Genomic DNA, 27,570 nt, shown 5'->3' with positions numbered 1-27,570 from the left:
GGATTATTTTCCAGTACACAACACATCTGTTGTGTCATGTTGGCAAATTGGGATTTTGTAAAAAGTAACTCCCGATACAAAAGTACCTTCTGATGAAATAGTGAGAGTTTGACAGGAAGTCACAATACAGGACCAACACAATACCACCCATTTCTTGAAGATCTCTTTGAAAACATTGACCAAACCAAAAACTGTATTGAGACCAGAATGTTTCAGCCAATTAATATCTATCATACCATCTAAATTATTCAAGTCAATATAATTAAGGCTACCATCCTCGTAGTTTTTAACAAAAATGCCATTTTATATATATTTGTTAATTGTATACCCAGATCCTTAACTGTCAATTGAATCGGCATTACTTGGTAGCTGGCTGTGGGGACAGCCATGAATTGACATTAATTCTTAAATTCCATATCAGGGCAGAAGCATTGGAATAATGAACTTCATTTATTTCTTGATGTATGTTGCAAGTGGAATGCATTCACTGACCAGAGATGATGACACTTTCAACAGGACAGTGAACATAGTGAAGAAGACATGTTGTCTATGGATTTAAATCCATTGATTCTAATCCATGAGGACTGTATGTTTGAGTCCCATCTGAGCTTGTCAATTCTTAAATGCAAAGACTCACTGTAGGTATTTTTCTATATGTCTCATGTAAATACAAATAATGACTGAATGTATAAATGTATGTTTAGGGCAGAAAACATACTGTAGTTAGTACTTGAGATGTGGAAGAAATGGAAAACTAGGCATATGCTATTTCCTTCACAAAGTGCAGCTAATATGGTCCTAAATTAGACTAACTGGAAAAACTAGAGAAGTGATGGAATGATTAAAATGTCATTCAATTTTGATCGTAGAGATTTTAGAATAGGACAATGAAAATAAATACATCATATAAAAACGGAAGGCTTGTAGACCCATGTTGTAGCCGAATGTGACATTTTTATTTTTATTGTAGCTTGTTATAAGATTATTGAATGATTAATAGAATATAATAAAAAAATGTATCTCTAAAGGTGCTATACCCTGCATTGGGAGCATTTCTATTGCCTCACAATAGCTCTCAACATTGCCATGGCTGAGCCAGCGGCTCATGGCTAACAGGGCCAATATATATCTATATAGATATATATTTACACAGTATATATAAGGCAAGGAAAAAAACAAGAGAAAATTCGTTTTGGATTAGATTCAGATTTAATCACAAAGTATATATTTTTTAAATAAATTATATCAGGAGCCTGACATGTAGCATAGTTTGATGTTTTTGGAATACATGGCACGTTATTTAATTTGACATTCAGTGCATAAAAAAGGCCCCTACAATGAATACGAATTATTTGATTCTCTTCCAACTACACAACATTTTATCTTCTATTGACAAAATCATCAATGTGTATTTTTTTTAGTAAATGTACCTGCGCATCGAACTAGTTGTATCTCTATGTCCATAATGTAAGGTGTAAATTGACATCCTATGCACACACAAGCAGCTTGTAAATGTGTTTCTATGGCTTCTACGCGTGAGCGCCCGTGTATGTAGTTTGCTCGCCGGCTCACGTGGATGCCACAGAACAGCCGTCGATGATTCGGGGACTTCCTGAAAGTAGTGCCATGTTGTATGTATAATTTAGCAAAACAAATGCGTATCTATAGGTTTCTTTGGTGATCTAGATTAAATATGACCACGTTTGTATTTTTATCAGGTAGGTGGCTGTCAAAGAACACACTGTAGAAATATTTGGTTAACGTTATATGTTATGAGCCGCTACGCCTTTCATATATCCCTCCGCAGTTTTTTGTCCCCTTTCAGACTGTTTTGGTCTTTTCGCTGTTAGCAACGGAAAGAACCTGAGATAGCTGTAAACCTTATTTTGAGATAAACGATTTATTTTGTTAGAATTACACAACAAATTGGCAAGAGGTGTAACACCCTTGTTTATTTTGGAAGAGTAATTGAGGCTTGTTGTCTTTTTAAAACATTATTTTTTTCTGTTTTAATAGGAATTGTACAGATTGCTAATTTAGATAGCAACTGTTAGCAAGCTAGCTTCTTAGCATAGCATCCTCCTCAAGAGGCACGTTGACGTTACCCTGTTAGCTAGCCACATCAGAGGATCGCTAACGTTTGCGAGCTGTCACATAGTCACACATCGTTGAGAAATTGCGGTGTGAAGCTGGTCGTTTTAAGACGCGGAGTTTTATGGGATCACCATGTCAATGAAGGCCGGTGGAAATCGCAGCAAGCCCGGCGGTGGCAACACCTCTAGTGCCGCCACCGCCTCTGGTGCCGGAGGAAGCGGTGGAGGACGACAGAATCTGGGCAGGTCTGTGCAACTGAACCGCTAATTTAGCGAAATAAAAACACAGCAGCGAGGGTTAACGTGACTAGCCTCCAATACTTGAACACAGTCACTTCCAACAGGGCCGGTTTGGAGAGATGACACTCCCGTTAACGGTCCGAAAGTAGTACGCGTTTCTGAACGTTATGCGGGCCTCGCGACGTGTTGGTCACCTAGCGTAACGCTATGCAGCTGAGCTCGCGAGGCCCGTCTGCTGCTCGCCCCAATAATGTTGCAACTTCGAAATATAATGTTACGTTTTATTTAACCTGCAAGAGGACGTATCATTTGATATCTGATTATGTATTTAAACATGTTTTAGTGGACTAACACATTTCCCCACGCGCGTGTAGCGCTGATGCTCTTTGCCAAGTCGCTGATATCAGTTTACTATCGGCTCGGAGCCGCTTAGGCTAACGGCGTTAATTAGCCGTTTGACAGCCCATGCTTGTGATTCAGCGCACTTGCCTAATTCAGTTTCATAGCGGCTAACGTCGGCTAACGGGGCAATCTAAAGGGACTATGATAAAAACAGGCTGTTTGTTTTCGTTCTACAGTCGTCTAGGTTGGCACGTTACCGCAACATTGCTGCAACGGGTTTGTCAAGAAATTGATATAAACGTGTGGGCGCACGAAAGAATGGGGCGGAGGAGGAGGAGGAGAAGAGGAGGAGAAGGGGGAATTATAGACCGACGGGCTTTCAACCTTGACGTTGTTGCCCGTGCAATAATGTCCTTGAAGCATGACATTTCTGTTCATGTCGTCCTAATACAAAGCGAACGCACACCGTCGGTGCAGAAGCTGCATGCGTATCGTGTATGTCGCTGGTGTTAGTTTGGTCTGGCTTCTCTTCACCGGTCACTAGGACAGTACGTCCCATTCATTGCGTAGGTTCATCCATTAGGCCGGGCGAAGATGGAGTAAAATGCGATAGGACCAGTTCGTGGACTCACGAAACCAACCTATTGAATTTCGACATTACTATATCGAGGAACCGACTGTCTTTAGGTGAGCACATTACTCATCGAGTAAGGCGGATATGATGTAGGGAGAGTGGCCGTTTCCTACATTGAATTAAGTGTGAATGCCTGGCCATGTGCCAGCTGCTGAACAAGGTGCATTTTAGGACATGCTTCGGAAAAAAAAAAATGTAGGCTACTCCATGTAGTGTGTGGCTGGCAGCCCATTGAATATTATTCCAACCAGCTGTTGGACATTTCAGAATCTACATTGCATTCAAATTTGTAATTTGCATGACATTTAAATGTAATTTGATTGGATAATTTGTGTTGATGGTGTTTCTTGGGATTCTCCTGTAACATGTGAAACAGCAGTTCAGTACCATCATAGATTTCCACCACCTCCTCTCGAGGTAACGTTCAGTCTACAGTGGCCTCCATTAGAGAGGGCTTTGTCTTAGTATGCTAGCAAGAACTTCAGTACTAATGATGATGGCAAGTTTGACAACAATGCCATTTTCTTTTTTTCAGGGGAAGACACAGTGGTAAAGGTCCCGCAGCAGTAAGTAACCGGTTAACTCTCATATGTCAGTGGGAAATAGCTTTTATACAACATAGGGATGTATCATTAGGCGTCTAGTAAACCTGATTGCTGTAGTTTATCAAAAAAGAGGAGGCTTCTTTCATGACAACCCCCACACTGGATTAATACTTCTTTTTCTTCATTCTGTGCAGTCATTTGAATACAGTGCTATGTTTTTGTAATATAGTTAAAATTTGAACAGAATGGACCTTTTTAGATAAATAGCCTAAATCCAGTGGTTGGAAATCTTTTTTATTGTTATGAATTGTAAATGGAACAATAGGTGTCGCATACATGTGAGAGCCTATTTAGCACATTTGTTTCTTAGCAACTGGGGAACATCAGAAGTTAACTGTGTTTTTTTTTTCTTTTTTTTTTTTCTTTAGGTCATTTTCAATGGTGTATATGCAAATATGAGGATGGTCCATGTCTTGACTTCAGTGGTGGTATGTTTAACTGTGTTTACAGTTTTATTTTCTCAGTTGACGTTACAAATATGTCTAGTACGTCCTTTTGAACTTTGTCTTCTGTATATCAATAATGAATAGAGAAATAAGCACAATTAGAAATATCGTTGTTTGAATAAAACATGTGAATTATGCTTACTGTAAATGAATGTGTAACAGCAGTATGTACTTCAGTCTTTCACCACATGCCGTTTCTTCAAAATGTCTACGCCGCTATAAGCAAAGCCTGTGTGATCTTTAGAGACAGCTGGTTGCATAAACAAAGCAGAGATTGATCAATCATTTGTCTTTTTCACAGCAGATGGGTTTCTGAACTTGTTTTTTGAATCTTGTAAATTGACATTACCACTTTTAATTGCATGAATGTTGCAGACAATGAATACTGATAGGCCTGTTTATTCATAGGGGACCAAGTGTGAGCTGAAAGTGAAAAATGGAGCAGTCTATGAAGGAGTATTTAAGACATACGGTCCAGAGGTAAGGATAACACATAGTACAATGCTCTTTATATTAGGTGCTAATATGGTGCTAGATGTGTAATTTCGTTAGTAGCATCACTATATTGATCAAGGATTACTATGCTGGGAAGTTGGTGCCCAGCCATCACTCAATAACAGCTTCACCCCTGAGGTGGCGTGGGCAAAGATCGCCCTTTCCATCTTTCCTTTTAAGGAGGAGAGGTATGTGGTCCTTCTTCTTCCCTTTTAGGTTGGAATATTCTCCAATGTTTGCCTTATGGGGGGAATTTAATTTTGCACAAATGAACAGCTTAACCGGAGCAACGGTAGAAAATTCTGTCCAGTTCACTTGTCAGAGGCTTGACTTTACATTCTTGATGGGAAGTCTATAACACATACAGTGGGGCAAAAAAGTATTTAGTCAGCCACCAATTGTGCAAGTTCTCCCACTTAAAAAGATGAGAGGCCTGTAATTTTCATCATAGGTATACCTCAACTATGAGAGACAAAATGAGAAAAAAAAATCCAGAAAATCACTGTCTGATTTTTAAAGAATTTATTTGCAAATTATGTTGGAAAATAAGTATTTGGTCAATAACAAAAGTTCATCTCAATACTTTGTTATATACCCTTTGTTGGCAATGACAGAGGTCAAACGTTTTCTGTAAGTCTTCACAAGCTTTTCACACACTGTTGCTGGTATTTTGGCCCATTCCTCCATGCAGATCTCCTCTAGAGCAGTGATGTTTTGGGGCTGTCGCTGGGCAACACGGACTTTCAACTCCCTCCACAGATTTTCTATGGGGTTGAGATCTGGAGACTGGCTAGGCCACTCCAGGACCTTGAAATGCTTCTTACGAAGCCACTCCTTCGTTGCCCGGGCGGTGTGTTTGGAATCATTGTCATGCTGAAAGACCCAGCCACGTTTCATCTTCAATGCCCTTGCTGATGGAAGGAGGTTTCCACTCAAAATCTCACGATACATGGCCCCATTCATTCTTTCTTTTACACGGATCAGTCGTCCTGGTCCCCTTGCAGAAAAACAGCCCCAAAGCATGATGTTTCCACCCCCATGCTTCACAGTAGGTATGGTGTTCTTTGGATGCAACTCGGCATTCTTTCTCCTCCAAACACGATGAGTTGAGTTTTTACCAAAAAGTTCTATTTTGGTTTCATCTGACCATATGACATTCTCCCAATCCTCTTCTGGATCATCCAAATGCTCTCTAGCAAACTTCAGACGGGCCTGGACATGTACTGGCTTAAGCAGGGGGACACGTCTGGCACTGCAGGATTTGAGTCCCTGGCGGCGTAGTGTGTTACTGATGGTAGCCTTTGTTACTTTGGTCCCAGCTCTCTGCAGGTCATTCACTAGGTCCCCCCGTGTGGTTCTGGGATTTTTGTTCACCGTTCTTGTGATCATTTTGACCCCTCGGAGTGAGATCTTGCGTGGAGCCCCAGATCGAGGGAGACTATCAGTGGTCTTGTATGTCTTCCATTTTCTAATAATTGCTCCCACAGTTGATTTCTTCACACCAAGCTGCTTACCTATTGCAGATTCAGTCTTCCCAGCCTGGTGCAGGTCTACAATTTTGTTTCTGGTGTCCTTTGACAGCTCTTTGGTCTTGTGGAGTTTGGAGTGTGACTGTTTGAGGTTGTGAACAGGTGTCTTTTATACTGATAACGAGTTCAAACAGGCGCCATTAATACAGGTAACGAGTGGAGGACAGAGGAGCCTCTTAAAGAAGAAGTTACAGGTCTGTGAGAGCCAGAAATCTTGCTTGTTTGTAGGTGACCAAATACTTATTTTACTGAGGAATTTACCAATTAATTCATTAAAAATCCTACAATGTGATTTCCTGGATTCTTTCCCCCCCATTCTGTCTCTCATAGTTGACGTGTACCTATGATGAAAATTACAGGCATCTCTCTTTTTAAGTGGGAGAACTTGCACAATTGGTGGCTGACTAAATACTTTTTTGCCCCACTGTACATTATCCCTGTTTTCACATGAGACTTTGATATCTCCCACCGCTTATAAGGTTGTATGACTGAAAGAGACTCGATTTGGTGCTTGCACAGACAAACACACCCCTTTTAATTTGAGTCCAAAACAAAGTACCCCATTTGGTTTTTATTACCACAGTGTGCACAAGCTGAACAGTCAAACAGTCTGAAATATTCACCACCCCTCTGTACACCGTCTATTAGTCAACAGTGTCTTGTTTGGTTGAAGGGCTTGTGTTTTCAATTTTCTTCTTTAATGTACTAGTTGTTGTAAAACATCTTGTTTTGGGGAAGTTTTAGGTTACAAGCTCCTTCATCTGGGCCAAGATTGCAGGTTTTTGTTTCAATTAAATCACACCAAGTGATTTCATTAATTTGGTCCTTTTTCCTCTGATTGTGCTCATCAAGATTATTATCCATTCATCTATCACTTTTTTATTTTTGTTAATTGGTTCATCGTTTAGTGTATAAAATGTCAGAAAATAGGGAAAAAAGTCTGCCCCAATGTTCCTGAGCCCAGGGTGACCTCTTCCTTTTTCAAACTGCTCATTCTATCTGACAACAGTTCAATTTATAATAATAATAATAATAAATCAATTTTCTATAGCGCTTTTCAAGATACTCCAAGACGCTTTACAAGGCAGAGACAAACGGAACAAACAAACAAACATTAAAAAAAAAGTTCACATTGAGATATTTAATACATATTCATAAAAATGTTTAAAGATATTTAATTCATAATGTAGGAAAAAAAACAGCAAATCCTCCCCGAGAAGCTGGAACCAGAGAATGTTTGGCATTTTTGCGTGATACATTTACTGGAAAAAAAATGTATTTTCTGTCTGTCCAGCTACTGTGGAACATGATTGGGAAGAAACTATGCACGGTCTCTGTCCTACATGTCCCAGGGTTACTCATCATTTCTGTAGGTAAATGTAGCTTTTGCTGTATTTCAGATTCCCCTTTATTCATAGACATAACTCTCCCCCTTAGTGTGACCTGGTGCTGGACGCAGCCCACAGAAAGAGCCCAGAGCCGAGCATAGCTCCCAGGAAAGAGGATATTGTGGAGAGCATCATTTTCAAGGCCTCAGATGTCGTAGTGGTGACCTTCAAAGATGTGGACCTGAATTTCGCCAGGAAAGGTACCGAGGGCCTTTCTGTTAACAAATATTATCCAGCTACACGAAGAGCAGTCTTTATACACACCTAGTGGTGCTCATACTGAAAACCCATGAAGCATACACGATGTAAATAGGCAAGCATGTCAATTTCTTTTCATTGCACATTCAGAAAAATGAACGCATGCCAGAGTGAATGTCCCTCAGTACACGCACACAACGTGTTGATCCATTGCAGTCCGTATTCACCACCTTGATGTCTCAGAGGCTTTGCCGTGAGTTAAATCTTGTGTATCTGCTCCGAGTGGTCAGTCATTGAAGACTGATGCGTTCTATTGATCGGTCCGAAGGTTGCCCGGCCGACGCAAGGACACTCAATAAAGGCTGAATAAGTCGTCTTCATCTACTTAATCTTGACCCACACAATTCTTCTTTCAATGATAATGGACTGGACAAAGTGTGAGGGTCTCGCCACATGATTTGAAGAGTGCACTGGTGCAACTTTTAAAATACGATAGTTAGATTGATCAATTGTGGACTGATTACCGGAAAAGTAAAACATCTAAAGCACCATTGCTAATGTTAGTTATCCTATGTTATTAATGTGTTTATTTCTGCAGATAGAAATTATATTTTTGTTTTCAAGGTACATGTGATTTTTTTATTTTTTTTTTATCAACTTAAAATAAGGGGATTGTGACTAAAGCCATGAAAACATTAGAGTTGTTGAAGAAACAAGCTTGACTGTTGGTGTGATCACCATCTGTAAGTCCATCTTCTGACCCTGTCATCTGTCTCTCTCCTCTCCGATGGTCTAGTCTCCTCTGATACAGGTAATATATGGCCGTTTTCTCCTCTTGCACAACTTTGTATGCACTCAAACAAATTTGTGAATCTCCTAGGCTGGGGTCTGATCTTTTGCTACCTTTTTGCTGCTTTGAATCCAATTTGTTGATAGAATTTGGGGATCAATGCTTTCACATAACCTAAGAATCAAATGTTTGATCCAAGTCTCTCTTGCTCCGTCTTTTCACTGAATCTTGCATTTGGTGGAAGCATTTGCCACTTGCTCTGTGATACACAGCTCGGTCTAGCTTTTACTTCAGAGATCAGCCCGTCATGATCATTGCCTTGGACATTATATGTATTGCTTTATGATCACGTTTGAGGAAGCTGATCGTGTGTGAAAGATGTCCAGCTAATTGTTTAACATAGTAAACTAACACGAATACTGATTGTATTAGCTCTAACAGTAGTTTGGGTATTAAGCTGACATTTAAAGTAATGTTTTAACATTTTACAAATAATTTTAACAAATTATTTTACGTTTAAGGCCCGAGCTCAATTGGAGCCTGTACGTAGCCAGAAATGGCTCAAATTTCAGAGCAGTGTGTTATTTTCCTAGACATGGGGTTCAAACCTTACTGCACCAGAACTCGGTTACAATAAGAGCTCGATGGAAAATTATAAGCATTATGAGTATGATGCCATTGAAAGCAACAGATTGAAAACTCATATTGAGCACGTGCACCTTTGGTTTCTGAGCATTGTATTGAAAATCAAATTATGTCAGGATTTTTATATAATTGACTGCAATCAAAATGCATCTAGTATCTCTGAAGATGCTTAAATGCACGTTGTATTGCAGGATGAGTTGGGATGGCTTGGTTATGCTAACTCCAGTTGGCTGATGTGCTTAATGCATGCAGTCCATTGGTACCAGTTCTGAGAATGTGAGAGCAGACCTGGGCCGACATGTGATTAGATTTCCTTTCAAATATAATTTAGGGGTTTTCTTTGAGCGTGCCTGTCCCTGGTTTTAGTGTGCCGACCAGAGTATTCTGTAACTTTACTTAATTAACGGTCCTGAAAGTATGGACAAATATCAGATATTGTTGTTTTTCAAGGTATTGCTATAATGATGCGTAATAAATTAAGTGGGGGGGAAAGACAGGCAGACTATGATACCTGCATTTGATTTTGGATGAAAGTTTGCCAGCTGAAAATATGATATCTTAATAATAATAATAATTTGGTTACAGGCTAAGATAGTTTTAGGGTTTTGCATTTCTTCACAAGGCTGTTTTCATATTCTTGCCTCCACTGTCAGAACATTTTATACTTGTTAGCTTTCCCAAGGCCAGCTCAAGGAAATGCTCAAATTTATTTTTGAAAAGATTTCTTTCCCCAATCCAGTCGGACCCATGTCTGCTTGTGGGTGGGTGTGCCTGGTGAAGCACAGCTACAAAACCTTTGCTAGGGCTTGTGGCTCTTGAGGTGTGAGAGTGCAGCCATGTGAGATACATACCATCATGAGCTTCTGTGTGTTTGTGTGTGTGTGTGCCGTGCATAAATATGTATTCTTTGTGTGTGTGTGTGTGTGTTTGTGTGCGCGCGCCGCAGACAACTTCACAGATGCAGCAGTGAGCAGTAAGATCAATGGTGAGCATAAAGAGAAGGATCTTGAGCCCTGGGATGGAGGAGAGACCCACAACTCTGACAGCCTGGAGTCTCTGGATACAGATGTGGTAAGAAAACAAGATGCAACCAACGGATTGATGCTGCACTTGTGAGCACATAGAATCCATACAGGCCTTCACATGAGGATCTTTGTAAACTGAGGATTTTGAATTTGACGGGAAAGAAGTAAACATCTGATCCACAGCATTGATAATCTGTTAATGGCCCTTTTGTGAAATTCTCCCTCTCTGCTCTCTCTTCACATCAGTCAAATGGCTGGGACCCCAATGACATGTTCAAGTACAACGAGGAGAAGTATGGGGTCTTGTCTACATATGACAGCAGCCTGTCCACATATACGTAAGCTTCTCTATGTTCATGTGTGTTTCTCTGTTGGAATATGTGTAATGCACTACCACTAATACAGCACATCTATTTAAAATTAAAGAATGTGTGTACCGAAGATATTTTTAATATATCTGTTAATGTACTGATGCTTTTAATCAGGTGTGACCTCGCATGACAAAAGAAAAACATTTCCATCAGGTCGTCCCTGGACACTCCATCACCTTGTCGCTCTAGTCTGACCTGCGCTTGTTTCCCAGGGTCCCCCTGGAGCGAGACAACTCAGAAGAGTTCCAGAAGAGAGAAGCGCGTGCTGCCCAGCTGGCAGAGGAGATTGAGGCCAGTGCCACATATAAAGCCCGTGTGGCCCTGGAGAACGACGAACGCTCTGAGGAGGAGAAATATACTGCTGTCGTGCGTGGGGAAAGGGAGACTCATACACTTAGCAGGTGAGAACCAGGAAACACGCAAACATAGGGTCAAAGCTTAATGCTTGCATTGGTCAGTGTATTCCTTGTAATGATGTACTTGCATATTGTGTCAATAGCTTGCATGTGCCTATCCAATTTCATTCATTCTCATTGTTTGTAATTGGCTCTTAGTCTGTGCTGCAATCCCAGCTCCTTTAAAAAAGCAGCAACACAATACCGCAACATTTACAGTCCCGTAATGTGGCTTCAGGTTTTCCCTCAAGAGTTTATGAGACCATAGTGGGTGGACCTCTGACCTGCTAGGGCGATCCGGGGTCATGCTTCCCCGGAAGAAAATGTTGTACATTTTAAAGTTAAACACATCAGTCTGGTAAACTGTGAGAGCAGAAGTTAGTGGCTACAACTATGAACAACGTTGTGCTCTTGTAAACAAACTTGTGCCCTTGTTCTACCAGTGGCGGAATGTAACTGAGTATATGTAGGCCAATCAAGTACTACACTTAAGTAGACATTTTGAGGTACTAGTATTTTACTTGAGTATTTCCATTTTATGTAACTTCTACTCCACTACAGAGGGAAATATTGTACTTTTAACTTCAATATCTTTTTTTGAACATATTAGTTCCTAATTAGGCTACTTTGCAGATTTAAATTCTTTATACAATATATAAATGAACTAAAAAACTATGATGTTTTACTATGTACTTTATAGTCTAGTTATTATTATATTAAATAGTTAAAGGGTAAGGGTTAAATATCTTATTGTAAATGTCTTTACTTTTACTTTTGACTTCATTCTCTACTCAGGTAGATATTACTCCACTATATCTTTACAAAGCAAATAGTTCACATAGTTTCTATAGTAAATACTTTAGCGGGCTGCCACAGTCTAGGTTATTAATAGGAAATACTGGGACTTAGTTTATACTTGTAATGTAATTATTATTAAATATCAATGCAGCAACGTCACAGGGCTGGCCTGTCTTGTTTGCAAACGTCAACACCTGCAGGTCTGTTTGAATATACATGCTTGGTATTTTACAAAAGTTTTACATAGAGAAGAAAATATGTACCAGCATGGCCTGTACTATATTTATTTAGAAGTTCTTTGTACTAGCATGTCATACACCACATATGCTTCCTTTAGGGTGTGTCTGCAGTAGAAATGCTGAGGCTTGAGAAGCATATTCAAGCCTTAAAGGGAGACAAAGTAGTTCTAGCAAATTCACTAAGTAAACAGCAGCTGCTCCCAGAACAAATACTTCCTTGGTAATTTAAGAAAACATGCTCATTTTGGCTGACGAGAAGTACTTAGTTGAATGTAATAGTGTAGAATGAATTCCTCCCTTTTATTATCTTAACTATTGTCTTAGACATATTTAACTCAACCATCTGCTTGTGTCTGTGTGTGCGTGCGCAGAGAGAACAAGTACATTCCTCCAGGTCAGAGGAACAGGGAGGCGATGTCCTGGGGACCGGGACGTCAGAACTCACCTCGTCTGGCTCAGAGCTCAGGTGGACCCCCGACTCCTCGACCAGGACCTCACGACTACAGTCCCGGGGCCGACCAGAGGGTGGTTAACGGAGGTATGACTAATACATCACACACTCAACCGTATGGGGTTACTGGCTACACCTTATATACAAAATGTGTGCAGAGAGTTTCCTCTGTTACCCTCTACTGTGTAACTGGTGTAAAGCCAGCGGTAACTTTAACTTTAGGGTCTCTGAGATGTTCATATTTGTTGTTGCTATTTTATTCATTTGTTTATTTATTTACTTATGTGTTATGTACCTATTTTATTTCTGCCTTGCCATACTTTCTCATATTTATTAATCCCCCCCCCTTCTTTAAATTCCTGCTATACCTTTGTTTCCCCACTTTAACTAGTTATCTGCCGTTTGTCATCCTTGATCATTTGTCCTTCCCTCTTTTAGGTTCATCCCATTGGCCCTCACCCTGTCCGTCTCCTTCCTCCCGCCCCCCTTCTCGTTACCAGTCTGGCCCCTCCTCCCTGCCTCCTCGGGCGACCACGCCCACCAGGCCACCCTCCAGACCCCCCTCTAGACCTTCCAGGCCTCACTCTCATTCATCCCACCCCTCCTATCCCTCCTCCTCATCCTCCTTTTCCCACCATGGGCCCACGTCGCCAGCCTCCACTCTGCCCAAACGCATGTCTTCAGAAGGTACCCACATCAGTGTGGAGTAGACCTGGGCAAAGGCATGAGTTGAAGTTGGATGGATTGAGTTCAATATGGAAGTGATATTCCATCATAATCCGATTGAAAGATGTTAGAAGCGTCACAAAAGTTAAATAAGAAAACTACTCTCAGAAATATATTTGCCCAGGTCTAGTGTGGAACAAAACAAATGGGTGAAGTTGCTTCTTCAAACTGATTTGGGGCCAGATTTGTCAATTTCCTTACAAATGGATATTGTGAGGATTTCAATTTTAAGCTGATCCTTTGTCAGTGCGTCAGGTAGTTTCACCTCGGCATGTGGTTGCACAACGATGTGTGCTGTGCTTTCTGTCAAGCTAGAGTTCAAACACCAAGGCAGCAGTGTCTCAAAATGTTTTCTGATGCAGCAGTCAAGAGGAAGGTCTGAACAGACACCAGATAACTGTTATAATAACAAAGACTTGATTGGTGCAACTTTAAAAAAAAAATACAAACTTATGTGAAGTTATAAATGAAGAATGGGAAAGATGCAACCAGAAGTTAGAATTGGGCATTTTTAAAAGAGGATATATTACGTAAAACAACTTAATCAGTTGGGCCTCACATACAGTGCTTAACAGTGATATTGTGTTGGCTCTGTACTCCAGCGCATTGGATTTGAAATGATATCAATAAAAATGAGGGTAAAATACCAGCTTTGAGCTTTATTTTGATGGCATTTATTTACATCCATATTAGATGGATTATAGGAATATTCTTTTTTATTTTTTTTTAATCCATGGCTCCCAATCATGGATTATTTTGCAGTTGAACTCTTCTGCTGAAAACATTGTAAGTCTGTTGCATCTCTGATGACACTTAGCAAGTGTGGTCTGTTGTACCTGTAATGAAAGGCTCGCATTAGTGCAGCAGGGTTAGAACATCAGCCACTGGAGGACAGCAAAAACAGTATTTAGTCACTCTTTAATTAAGTCTAATTTATTACAAAACATCAAAAGGTGGGTTTTGGTTGTAGACTCAGCACTATCTTCCATGATGATGCTCTTTTCATTGGGTGGGGCACTGTTTAACAGCGTTACTATTCCGACTACGTTCACTCTCAAACTGTTAACTGTAAGCGAATCCTTTACACGCTTAGTCTGTGTGTGTTGAATCCACTGAGCTGGAGTACTGAGCTAAAAGGAACATGTTGCTGTCCAAATACTTATGGATGATGTTTTATACTTTTCAAATGTGTTTACACTGAAAAATATTCAACTGTTTGGCCAAAGAACGCTTGTGCACAGGGCTTTCACCTGTGTGAGACACGGTTTTGTACGAACTCTGCTAAACAGTGAATTCTTTAAATAAGGGTCTTCACGTCACCACCTGTCCTCTATTTCCCCGTTTCTCATCGGTCACTTCACTTGGTTGTGGTTTGCAGAGTGTGGTGTGTTGTTTGATCACTTTACAGGATCATCTGCAGTTTCTCCACTAACATGCATGTCACCAAATAACATTACTGTGGGATGTGACATTTAAGCATTTTTGAGATGTAATCGGTGTGTAGAGGTTTTTAAAGAAAAAAGAAAAAAAAGTTTAAGCTTTTGTGAGATGAGTTTCAAAGAGAAACCTTCGCTGCAGGATTGCAGGCTGGTCAGCGTGTTTACCTCATATCCACGGTCTGTGTATGGGATGGTCCGTCTTACTTCATCTGTCTTTCTTCGTCTACAGGCCCACCCAGGATGTCTCCAAAGTCCCAGCGGACGCCTCGTGCTCACAGAGTGCCACCCTGCCGGACCCCTGGAGCCCCATCCGGAGTGGATTTGATTTCCCACAATGCTCCTGGAGAGGTCCCAGTGACTCCACCGACCAGGAGCAGCTCCTCTGGAGGGACATGGTCCTCTGTGGTTAGTGGAGGTAAAGTAGTTCTTTCCTTACTTTTTCTTTCTATTTCTCTACACTTTGTCTGTTTTTATATGTTGATAGTTGTTGGCCAGTAAATAACGACGTTGAAGTTAGTTGGTGTGACTTAGAATTACATTACATTATGTGATCACCAAAATCTTATGAATTCTTCCCCTCCTCAGCTCACAGACCACGCTCCCCCCGACAGAATAATATGGGTGGAGCCTGTTCCCTCCCAGCACCCCAGACAGGAACAGCTCCTGTGGAAACTGTTGCTGCAGCGACATCAGCTTCCTCTCCTACTGCTGGTAGCCCCGCCCCCAACATGGTTGCCTCTTCTTCAGCAGATGGTAAGGTTAAAGTTAACCCACACTTTCACTGAGATTGATTAAGCGAATGAAGAATGCTTAAGTACAGTACGTATGTATGTAGTGTACTTGGATTTGACATTGCAACGTAGGTTCGGTCATCATCAGAAAGACCGTTCACAAATCCTTGCTCTGCATTTTTTACGGGGAGTCAACAGACTATTCTTCTGTTGCAGCAAAAGAGTGTCGTGTCCAGGAGACGAGACAGACATCCCCGACTGCAAACAAGGAAAACATCAAGCCCCTGGATAGCTCACCTAGTATCACCAGAACAGTCTGTAAAGGTACGGTATGCACTGGGTAGCAGTATTTGCAGAATCCATTTGGTAATCACTGAAACCCTGAGTCATTTATCTCTCTCTCTCTCTCTCTCTCTCTCTACACACCTTACAGGACCCCCCTCTATGGCACAAGACCACAGAAAACAAATAGATAATTTAAAGAAATTTAGTGTTGATTTTAGGGTAAGTGTGCTGACATAACTACCCTCGTGTTTTTAAAGGCTGCTCAATAGCTGGGATGTGCCTCGTCCAACTCTTGTTTTCATCTTCCCTCGTCCAGTTGCAGTCTACTTCAAACCCAGAAGCTGCTTTTGACCCGATGATGACCAAGCCTCCCAGAGATCCAGCAGACAAGCCGAAGGACCTCCCCCTGGACAAAGCCTCCACAGTGGGGCGGGAGGGCACTGAAGACGGTGTTGTGGTGATTGCTGCCGGCGCCCCCGTTGGCGCCCCTGCTCCATCCACCACAAACGCCAATAAGCCCGGCAGCCCTGCTGCGCTGTCCCCGTCTCCATCAGCCCCTGACCAAAAGAGGGCGGGACAGGACGTGACATCACAGGGAGTTCAGACGACAGCCACGTCCTCCTTCAGTGGACCCAAGCATGAAGAGAAGGAGGAGAAAAAGGAGGCAGTACAAGAGTGAGTGGAAAAGACAGTACGGTTGAGAGGGGAGACTGTATGTCTAAAGGAAAACACCTCAATGTGTCCCACAATTGCAGTGTTTGACCTGTTCCTTCTCCATGAATGAAGGCACTGTAGTTTACTCGATCCCACATACACGTCCTGCTGTTCATTGCTGAAAATAGTCCCAAGCAAATGCACTATTTACTTCTATTTGTGTATTTGTTTGCCCAGCTGTTTTAGGAAAATACGGAATCTTTCAAAAAAACTATAATTATAACAATAATTTCCTACTGATCCTTTTTAAATGTAATCATCTTCACTATTTGTTCTCCTCCTGCAGTCAAGTGAGAAAATCAACCTTGAACCCAAATGCCAACGAGTTCAAACCCAGGTTCAATGTGCAGGTGAGTAGTGTGCCCTGCTGCTGCTGCCGCCGCCACACAAAACAATTCAATTACCACAATTTGAGATCCCTAACTCATTTTCTACATCTGTCTCTATTTACATGCTCCTTGATCAGCCCAAACCAGCAAACACCCCGACGCCTCCCCGGCCTCAGGGCCAGCCCAGCCCCTCCATCGTGGTCCAGCAGCCTCAGACTGTCTACGGCCAGACCGTCTGCTTCCCCCAGATGTATCCCCTCACACCAGTCAGCCCTGGAGTGCAGGTGAGACACACGCCTGCATCACGAAATTCGAGTACGAAGACAAATGCCATTTTTGTTTCTTTTCAGTGCGGATCACCCTAAAGTATCACATTAAATCAGTATGAAATGCAAAGCTCATGAAAACAAACCCCTAACAACCATCACCATGAGGTCTCCCAACGTGGCTGCTTGTGTTTGTCCTCATTGGTATTTTCCTCTCCTTTTCTGGCTTTGATTAATTTTTCAATGCATGCCAACATTTCCATTTTAATAGGCTGCACGCACTCATTTAGTGGTTATTTAGTTTTCTTTGTGCACCTTAATATACAGAACATCACTTCTTCACTTTTCTCTCCCCCGTCATCTTCCAGACACCGTTTGTCTGAATTATTAAAACATGTTTTGGGTTATATTTGGGATAACTAGCTTTGAAATGTTTAAAGAAAGGAGGAAATATATGGAATGTGTTTACCACATGATGTCAGTGACTCGTTAAAGGTTTTAAGCATATTTTGGATGAAAGCTATTACATCTTTAGTTGTAAATCTATATTCTTGTGTTGCTTTAAGAAAAACTTAGTGATCCAACATCAGACACGTGATAGTGATAAAATACCTTGGTTAACAACTAAAGAGTGATTATTTTTCCTTTTCTCCCCCTCCTCCTCTTCCTCTCTCTCTCTCGCTCCATTAGAAAAGCATAATATGGAAGGTTTGTGAATTTTTTAAATCCTTTTTTGTTTTTTCTGTAAGACCAATCAGTACTGAGGTGTTCTTTTCTTGCTTGTTGAATAACTGCCATCAGATGTTGGTTTGCCAACTTCTTATTGCAATTCATTCTAAACTGTCATCACAGATGGACTTATAACTTCATCTTATTTCTGTTTAACAAACAAATGACTGTAAGCTAATAAGAGTTTGAGCCCCTTTGTGTCTGCTGCAGTGCTGTTTGTAATGTAAGTGCATGGTGTGTAACGTTAAAGAGTGAAGGAATGGAAGATGACAAGCAGTGTTTGGGTCCTAGTTGTAAAACACCCGTTTCTGCCCAATGATAGACGGGCATAGAAAATGCATGTGGCCCCAGGTAAGACATAATTCCCCCAATCTCACATGCGCACAAGTGTTTTTAATAAATGCTTTTTGTATGTATGTGAGGGGTTGGCTACTAACCCTACAAGCTGAATAGTTGGTGTCCAGCCCCACAGACGGGTAGTAACAGTAGTCCCACACAAATACCCAAGAATGCACTTGTTTTTGGTCAAGGGCTGTGTTTTTTTTATTCTTGTAGAAATGATGCTGAAGTGTCTTGAGAAGTTTGAGTGTAAACATGTTTTTTTTTTTTTTCTGCCATCCTCGTCCTCGCTCCAGTCTCCAGCTATGTACCAGGTTCAGATGCCTCATATGACAGTCAGTCAGTCTAAACCCTACAGACCAGGTAAAGGTGAGAATATGGCGTTCTCTCATCTCTCTCTCTCATCTCTCTCTCTCTCTCTCTCTCTCTCTCTCTCTCTGTCTCTCTCTCTGTGTGTGTGTGTGTGTGTGTGTGTGTGTGTGTGTGCGCGCAGTGAAACCATTCACAGCAACAGTCAGACACAAGCCAGTGTATACTGTATATGGCTTTATACCACCCAGGCAGAAGAAATACAGCAGTAATGCACCAACAGTGCTTACACAAGTATTGGATACTGATGTTAACACAAGTGCAAAAACTGTGAAACTGAATGAAGGAATAGTTGCACTTAACTTGGATGAGCTACATCAGTGTGGGATTCATTACATGCATCAATTACTTTCACTTGTACAAGAGGAAAGGCTACAGAAATGAGCTCTGTAAAGGATCTGACCAAATGCTACTCCTCTTCAGAGAGACGGGTTGAAAAAAGGAGGGTTATCTTATAGCAAGTCGTCTTGTATTCAGGCCAGATTTTGTAAAAAGCCTTTCAAACTAGCAGTACCTTTTCAGACTCCATGATTCTCTGCAGTTGTTTTAAAGGGATGTTGATGAAAGCTCTATACATGATTCTCCAGTACCCAACATGCCCCAGCAGAGGTCAGACCAGCACCACCCGCAAGGCACGCCCACCATGATGCACCCAGCGACGGCCGCAGGACCCCCTATTGTAGCTCAGAGCCCCGCTTACTCTGCCCAATACTTCACCTGCAGCCCGCAGCAGTTCACCAGTCAGCCACTGGTCCAGCAGATGACACATTACCAGTCACAGGTAAGATTGTAGTACAGCAATACAACCTTGGGCGGCTTATTCAGCAGTCCGTCGGTTAGTCCTGGCAGTCTTTATCTCTTCCAGCTGTACACCAGTCAGCCGTTTGTCTAACAGATGCTCGCGGTCCAGCAGCTTGACAGAATACCAGCACAACGCCAGCGTAGCCTCATGTCTGAGTTGTGGAGCTGACTGCAGGCTCTTACACCTGAAGTGTTGTGACCTTGTTTGCGATCAGGCTGTGATGTAACAGGAACACAGAGGTGGTTAGGAGATTGGCTTCAGGGTGCTTATGGGCAACATAATAAAACAAAAATCCGCAAAGCCTACTGAGTTAGATATGTACATTATGAATGACATTACAGTACTTGAGGTTTGGTACCAATACCAAAATGATTGACTTAATGCTGATGTTGTCCGTCTTCTGTCTGTCCGTGTGTTCTCCAGGCGCAGCACGTGTTCAGTCCGGTGATGCAGGGCAGTGCCAGGATGATGGCGCCTCCCACACACGGCCAACCCACGCTCGTCTCTTCCTCAACTACACAGTACCCGGAGCAGACACACACCATGTATGGTATGTCAGCGCACCCTTTGTCTGTGTTCCTTTGCAGGCCAAAATGTGCAGCTCATTTAGATTTTACTGTTTTTTAAAAAACCTTTCATCCTTAATGTCTCGCAGTGTCTCAAGGGCCAATGCCTCAGCAGTACTCCCACCCCAACGCCACCTTGCACCCTCACCAACAGCATCCCCAGCCCTCTGCCACACCTACAGGCCAAGGCCAGCAGGGTGGTCCACAACAACACGGAGGTCCTCCTAACCACCCAGCTGCCAGCCCAGTCCAGCAGCACCAACAGCACCAGCAAGCAGCAGCAGGTGAGGTTGCCTGCCTCGTGCCTAATTTATACTTCTGCGGAAAAGCTTGCATAGACAGTCTGCAGAACTGAGACAAACCCGTAACCCGAACAGACAAGTACTTTACATCTGTTACAACAACCACCTTATTAACTCTGGGCACAGGAGCTCCTCCTTATCATCCAACTCTTCCATCATTTCTATCATTTCTTTTCCGGCCATATAGTGTTGGGCCAAACTTATATGGAACTATTGAATCATGCCTATCAAATAAATCAAAGATGGCCTTACAAAGGATTTGAAAATGAAGAGTCCAATTGGTAAAATAAATGCATATTACACGCAGTCCTCCGCAGTACTACGTATGCCTGGTGTGGGCGAGAGGTGCCCTCACAGAGCTCATCGGCGACCAGCTGCAGGAGAAGAAATGTTTAGAATGGAGCTCTCGTATTGTGTTTCTATTGGTGTGTTCTCATGTGTCACAGCGGCAGCAGCAGCCCAGGCCCTCCACCTGGCCAACCAGCCCCAACAGCAGCAGATGTACTCTGCCTTGGCCCCCACTCCTCCCTCCATGACCCCGGGGCCCAATCCCCAGTCTCCCCAGGCCTCGTTCCCCTCTGCCCAGCAGACTGTCTATATCCACCCGCAGCAGGTGCAGCACGGCTACAACCACAATCACATGGCACACGTGCAGCAGGTGGGTCACAACCTGCTTTCAGCACCGGTCAAGTGAGCAGTGTCTTACATGGTGTAACTAGCTTCCGTCACAGTGACTGTGCATCTTTCTCTCTGTGGGTATAAATCGGTAGAACGCCTGCAAACTTGCTTTAACTCCGTTAACTTCTGTTCAAACTAACTGAATGTAGAACTTGGCTCAGTCTGGCTTTTAAGTAGTGTTTGCCAGAGGGATGCTATACTTAACGCCTCATTTCATGCTCCACACCCAGAAACTGTCTCCTGGTCATAACTATAGAGTATCTACTCATGCTGCTCCTGTCAGTAACATACAGGCAAGAGCTGTGAATGTTGTGGTGTTGATGCTCCGTATCCTTCTCACTTTCTGTCACACTTCTGTTTCATTCTCACAAACACACACACACTTTCTCTCATTCCTAGGCCCATATGCAGTCTGGTATGGTGCAGTCTCACCACCCGGGGCAGACCCACCCCACTATGATGCTGATGGCTACCCAGGGTCCTCCAGGCGGTCCGCAGCAAGCCATGCCCCAGAATGCCCTCAACCCCATACCCGTTTCCTCCACCACACATTTCTCCTACCTGGCACATCCACAAGGTATGTTTAGTGTATCGAAGTATCGCACTGCTGCAGGGTGGAGTCAGGAATTTATGTGTTGCTCCACGCCGTTCAAAAAACGGCTACAGAGTGGAATTGCTCCCTGCTTTCATGTGGCCATTTCTCTGAGGTCAAAGTATGTAAACAAGACACTCACTCGGTTTGTCTGCTGAAGCCTTGTATTGTTTTCACTTGACTTGAATGAGGACTGTGATCTCTTAATGTGTAGTATGATCCGGAGAAGTTATTACAGCAAGCAAAACCGCTTTCATCTTTTTTTAATGTGGGTGTTTAAATATTGCTTTAAGACACGCATTCAACACGCAACTAATAGAACCTATTAGTTGAAGTGAATGCCTTCCGATGTCAGCCACATCGCTGAGATCTATTCCTTAACGGTTTAATTGTGGACAATCTCTAAATCCATGAACTGTGAAATTTCCCCCATTTTGTCTCGTCTGTGCAGTGCAAGCCCATCATCAGCAGCAGCTGTAGATAGAGGGCACCAGTGAGCCGAGGGACTCGCTCTGCGTCACGCTTCTCAACCAGAGCCTTCATAACCAGGCGATGAAGAGAATCAGAGCCCTCCCTCCCTCTCCTCTCCTCTCCTCTCCTCTCCTCTCCTCTCCTTCCCTCCCTCATCCTCACCAGACATGCTTCACATCAGCTTTTCTTTCTTCCCCTCCCTCCCTTCCAGACTAGGCAATAAGAGAATGTCCATCAGGTTGATGCAGTGACATGTTTTAACAAGCTAGAGAGTTTTAACAGGCAAGACTGCTCATATTCAGCCTCCTCCTCCCCGATCACATGCAGACATCTGCAAACACACACACACACACACAGAGATGAACACACAAACAGAACACCCACACGCTTTCAGGGGTCCCAAAATTGCAACTTGAGTCAGCTTGCCAAGTAAGACGTGAAAGAGAGAATGAGAGAAACTAATCAGAGAGTGAAGAGGAAAATTCAACTGGAACTTGTATTTTGTCTGCACCTTGTTCTAAAAAAGAAAAAAAAGAGAGAATCTTCCAACATTTAGACAGTATTAATCTTACTGTTTATTGCTGCTGCTATGTGCTGCGTTTGTTGACAGGTTTCTAACCAAACTAAAAAAGCAAGGTGACGAGAAGCTTCCTGTGAATTAAACCTGTTTTGGCAGCCAAGAGGACAGGAGAAACGTTATTTATGAAATTATAATGGCTGAGGTGATCAGATCCCACTTCTCACCCGACCCTTATGTAACTTTTAAGTTAAAACTTTTACTTTGTAGATAATATAAATAATTTAAAAAATGAGCAAAAAAATTTAAAAACAATAAAAAAGTTTTAAAAACTGAAATGCTTACTGTGGTTTCATTGCACTGTTCCTTCATCACCATGAACATCTGACGTTTTTCAATCTATCCCGCTCACGATGTCCTGCTGCCGTAAATACTCAAAGGGGCACCAACTTTGTGTTTGTTCAGAAAGTGACCTGAAGCTGAAGCTACACCGGTTTGGGAAGTCCGAAGGTATTCAGAGACCGACTAATGCAACATCGTTCCTTTGTCTTTCCAACAGCTGAAACACAAATGTAATCTGCAACTATCTGGATCGATAAATCATAAAGTAATTTATCATTTGCTTATTCCAGTTTATAGACAAGGATTTATGTCTTTGTAAGAAAACTAGTAAATTCGAACTTGCGTTTTAATAGCCTGGGAAGATTTTTATTTTTCTCTGAGGAGCAAAAGCTGCTTTTGAGTTTTTCTCAATGCCCACTAAGGTTGAGAATCCAACCCTGTGGCTGAATGCAGTTTTTATATACGACTCCAGTGGCCAGACATCTGAAGAGTTAGTTAGAATGAGTAGTGTTCAAGGGGCGGTTTGGAGGGCATGAGCTGGGACCAGGCTGATCCTCTAGGGTGGCCTTAACGCCACCTCCTAGGTGAGCGAAGCTACCAGACCTGGAACGGGAAGGATGGTGTCGGGGCCGGTGCGGAGACCTCCTTCCCCACAAACTGGTGGTAAAGAGCGGCAGACTTGACTTTGGCCGGTAGGAGAGAGAGAGAACCTCAATCTTGTAAACAAGATTGTTGTGAGTTTAGTCTTTCGGCGGACTGGATATACTCGAGGTTTTTATGATCTGTCTAAGATCAGGCTAAGGAGGACAGCTTGGTCCCCTGGAGCCAGCAGTTTCCACTTCCCAATGTCGTTCTTTTCAGCCGGGGAAAGTCTCCTTGAAAAGGAGGCGCAGGGGAGCTTCTGGTCATCAGCAGCCCAATTGGACAAGATGGCTCCAGCCCCCAACGTCAAGTCAACTCGACAGCAAACTATCTCTCAGGGTCAGGAACGTGAAGGATGGGGGCAGATGTAAACCGGGCCTGAAGGTTCTGGAAGGTCTCCTAGGGCTAGTTTCGTGGTCTGGCTCAAGAACATCACCCACTACTGGTGAGCCCTGACTTTTGCTGGACATCGGTAAACAAAGTACTTAAAAAAAAAAAAGGTCACAGTAGTCTACACTTTGTCATGAAGAAGTCGTAGAGTAGAATGCTGCTGCGTTTTGTTTCCAGACTTCATGACCACGCTGAAAACAAAACACGACGTAAACATTTAACATGATAAACTCAGGCTGGTGGAGGCTACATTTGGATTCTAGATCCATCAGAATTACTAGAAGTACCAGACGGCCTAAAAAAAAGGACCAATAATCTGTAAAGGTTATTGGTATACATCAGCAGGTATTTATTTTGGAGAACAAGGCGACACAGACTTCAGAGCTTGCTCATTTTTTTTGGTTAGATTTATTTTACAAAAGTCAAATATACAGTTGATATATATTTAATATTATTTAGATGCTTATAACAAAGGGATGCAGATGAAATGACAGATTTGAAAAAGGTTTTTTGTGGTTTTCATTGGCTGTTGAGATGGACTGGAATGTTTACAGTGCTAAGTTAAACAGAATGAACAGTATTGAGAACACATCACATTCATCAACTGGACATTTAAAAACAAACATACGCGGGAGACTAGAGGCGTTGCTGGAGCGGATGCTGAGGATGAAAGACACCTGAGGTACACGGGGATGTTAAGGAAGTGTTAACTCGATTATTGCAGACACATTGGATTGACAACCATGACACAAACTTAAAAGCCATAAAACTGTAGGAAAATATGGTAGTCCTGGTTTTAAATATAGCATTTTTCTCTGGGATTTCTGGCATTTAGGAAATGTTTTTCTTCAGTCGATGAGCGGAGAGTAAACACTGAATTCTCACTCACTTAATTCCTCCACCTAGAAGCGTCTGATCGCTTCTTTCATACATAGAATGGTGTGAAGCGCTGGGCATCTATCAGATATTGCACTAAACAAGTTCTGCACCACATCACACCCTGAGCTTTGGGGGGAAAAGGGGAAAAGCAACAGCAGCTTTCTGGCAAAGGCACAGTCATTCTCCCTAAAAAATAAAACTAGTGATCAGCAAAGAGAAGGGACTGATTAGTCAAAAGAGTTATTGTTACCGTTGCTTTCCTTTAGCAGAATTAAAACAGAGACGTGATGAGGGATTTGTTTGGACTCGGGCACATTAAAAGGCAGGAAGACAAACCGTACTTTTGCCAAAAACATCCTTGTTTTTGTTCCCCTTTTAAAACACTTTAAAGATGTCAGTCTTGATCATGATGATACATGTAAGAGCACTACACAACCATTGTCAAAATGTTCCTTTGGTAGATAAAGCTAACTTATTGCATAACAGGAGTAATCACAGCGCACTTGCTCTGGTTATGTTCATGAGGAGATTCAGTTGTATTTAGGCTTTTCTCTTATAAAAATACAGGAAACTACAATGAGACAGAGAGACGGGTCTAAAGCGTACGTTAAGCGTCGGCCTACTGAAGGTAAATCTAAATCAACTGCGTACGTTAGTGTTTAAGCAAAGGTTAGAAGACAGGCAGACACGTCCCAGCACACTATTTCCCAAAGTCCTCCCATCGCTGATGGAAGTGAAGGTTCAGTTATTGAAACTAAATGACAGAAAATGTCCTCTTTGATGCGTGTGTCCAAACTACTGGTCACGGTTTACGGGCTGTTCTGTGTTTTCTGTGAGGAGAGACGAGGTTCTCAAGTAACAACGGGACTGAAACAAATGCAGCGAGGCCACAGGAAACACTTTGGATTACACATCAGCTGGTGGCCGATGAGATCAAACAGCCTGACCAACTGCTCACTTGATTAAACAAGATGCTCGCTTTGGTAAAGGCTTCATTTTGGTTTGAATTCCTTTATTCAACCTCCAATAGTAGACCAGCTCTTGACATCAACATTCACAGCTGAACGGACAGAAAACAAAGCTTCTCATTGAAGTTCTGTTCAAATGTTTGTATAGTTTACAAATATATATTATTTTCATCTTGGTTTTTCTTTTGGCTCCTGTTGTACAGAAAATGCTTCGGAAAATATTTCATTCTATGGGCGTAGAAAATAGAGTTGGAGACGTGACGCTACTCCGAGAATCGAGGTTTGCCTGTGGAAGTTGTACAAAATAAAATGAATGTTAATATCTACATCGGCACTGGTGTGACTTCAGAGTCACTCGATCTCGCAGAAGTTGCATCATATCACCGCCTACTTCTAAGAGGGTTTAATGTGAGATTATGAAACTCTTTAGAGGGATTTCTATTGGCCGCCCTCGTCTGCTTCATGCTGCTACGTCTACGTCTTGAGTGCTGAGGCTCACTTTGATGACAGAATACTTTTTACGTCACAAAATCAATTCATTGGAGTGAAATCATTATAGTTTGATGAATGGGTCATTACTAATTTGCAACACTTGGAATCAAATTCATTTTAAGCACTTGAGGAAAGTGTAATGTGCGACAATACATTTAGATGAGCTAGAATCCTGCAGAGAGACAATTCACTCTTCTCTCCTGATGGCTCCTCTGTCACACCCGTCCATACACAAGGTGACTGTGTTAAGAATCAATACGGTAATAACAATATCCATCCATTCATTTCAATCCAAGCCATTGTTCTTGTAAAAAATTATATGAAATGAGATTATTGTTTATATCATATCTATTTGATTTCTCTGACACTTTGTGCTCCTTCAGAAGTTCATTCTGAGCAGATAAAGCCGTTGGAACTTGAACTACACTTAAAAAAAACAAAACATACTTGATGCCGACGTTGGAGAACCTAGCGGTGTGTATCGGGACACACAGACTTCAGGGTGAGTTTTATACCAGACTGCACTACGCTGGCCGACACATTCACTCATCTCACACACACACCGTGACAAACACACATCAGGAGACAATCGCACCACAAACAGCAGCGAGTTCGCATTGCTTTCGGTAAAAGCTGATCCAGAGTACTTCCTGTGGTTGGTTGTTTTTGTTGCAGCAAAGGTTTGAAGTGGTGGAAAAAGACCACTTTCTAGTAACAGCTAACTTTAACCAAGTTTTACTATTTTTATTTTCTACAAAAGAATCTGTGTATAGAAAAAATACACGTTTCCAAAATGCACTGAAAGCGTTGTGCACTTAAATATATAATAATGAGCAAGAGCAGGAATATCGAACAGTGTGTAGACACTCTAAAATAAGAGTGCTTTCTCGTTTTGTGTGTTTACATAAATATGTGTGAGTTTACTCCTCGTGTGTGTGAGGAGTAAATATCTTTTAAATATTTTAAAGGAGCACTCGATTCGACCAATTTCCCCGGCAGCGCTTTCCCATTAGTTCAGGTTAAGTGTCAAAGAAGTGAAATCAAGAAAACCTCTTTGAAATCACAAGAATAGACATTTTTAAAATGCTTTTTTTTTTTTTTTTACCCGGGCTCGAGGACAGCTACACATGTGGCTCCTCCCTCTCTCACACAGAACCTCAACATCGATAAAACAGGAATAATGATCATACTCAACACTGTTAGAAATACATTCACTGTGGACACTCAGGGTCTGACACTGGTAAACACACTCCCAGCACAGACATGGTGACTGTGTGTGTGTGTGTGTGTGTGTGTGTGTGTGTGTGTGTGTGTGTGT

The 27,570-nt window shown here is 42.1% G+C and overlaps 1 protein-coding gene across 5 annotated transcripts; it reads left to right on the top strand.

Moving 5' to 3' along the window:
* The first annotated feature begins 1,813 nt into the window (after nucleotides 1-1,813).
* On the top strand, nucleotides 1,814-25,120 carry atxn2 (ataxin 2). Of its 5 annotated transcripts, none has more exons than XM_031856635.1 (26): nucleotides 1,814-2,339; nucleotides 3,845-3,875; nucleotides 4,283-4,342; nucleotides 4,769-4,840; nucleotides 7,822-7,972; nucleotides 8,767-8,781; nucleotides 10,352-10,476; nucleotides 10,677-10,768; nucleotides 11,014-11,202; nucleotides 12,605-12,771; nucleotides 13,123-13,371; nucleotides 15,079-15,264; nucleotides 15,435-15,602; nucleotides 15,797-15,904; nucleotides 16,014-16,084; nucleotides 16,182-16,540; nucleotides 16,866-16,929; nucleotides 17,046-17,192; nucleotides 17,865-17,882; nucleotides 18,539-18,605; nucleotides 19,199-19,392; nucleotides 19,837-19,963; nucleotides 20,069-20,263; nucleotides 20,728-20,939; nucleotides 21,359-21,536; nucleotides 22,003-25,119. In XM_031856635.1, the coding sequence occupies exons 1-26, from the start codon at nucleotides 2,227-2,229 to the stop codon at nucleotides 22,029-22,031; spliced, it is 3,387 nt and encodes a 1,128-aa protein (XP_031712495.1). In that variant the 5' UTR covers nucleotides 1,814-2,226; the 3' UTR covers nucleotides 22,032-25,119. The 5 variants fall into 5 exon arrangements, with proteins under 5 accessions (XP_031712495.1, XP_031712494.1, XP_031712498.1 ...); XM_031856634.1 differs by having other exon boundaries at nucleotides 18,539-18,611; XM_031856638.1 differs by lacking the exon at nucleotides 17,865-17,882 and having other exon boundaries at nucleotides 22,003-25,120.
* The last annotated feature ends 2,450 nt before the right edge of the window (nucleotides 25,121-27,570 follow it).

The sequence above is a fragment of the Anarrhichthys ocellatus genome, unplaced genomic scaffold (assembly GCF_004355925.1).
Source record: "Anarrhichthys ocellatus isolate YVR2014 unplaced genomic scaffold, GSC_Weel_1.0 scaffold17, whole genome shotgun sequence".
In the NCBI taxonomy this organism is placed as follows: Eukaryota; Metazoa; Chordata; class Actinopteri; order Perciformes; family Anarhichadidae; genus Anarrhichthys; species Anarrhichthys ocellatus.
The sequence above is the reverse complement of the archived record's forward strand: the minus strand, read 5'-3'. Positions and strand labels throughout refer to the sequence as shown.

Excerpts from the sequence above, each read along its gene's own strand:
- atxn2 (XM_031856634.1), top strand. The coding sequence starts at position 2,227 with ATGTCAATGAAGGCCGGTGGAAATCGCAGCAAGCCCGGCGGTGGCAAC. Across the intron at positions 16,085-16,181 it reads AATTTAGTGTTGATTTTAGG|TTGCAGTCTACTTCAAACCC; the intron begins GTAAGTGTGCTG and ends TCCCTCGTCCAG. Across the intron at positions 20,940-21,358 it reads ACATGGCACACGTGCAGCAG|GCCCATATGCAGTCTGGTAT; the intron begins GTGGGTCACAAC and ends TCTCATTCCTAG.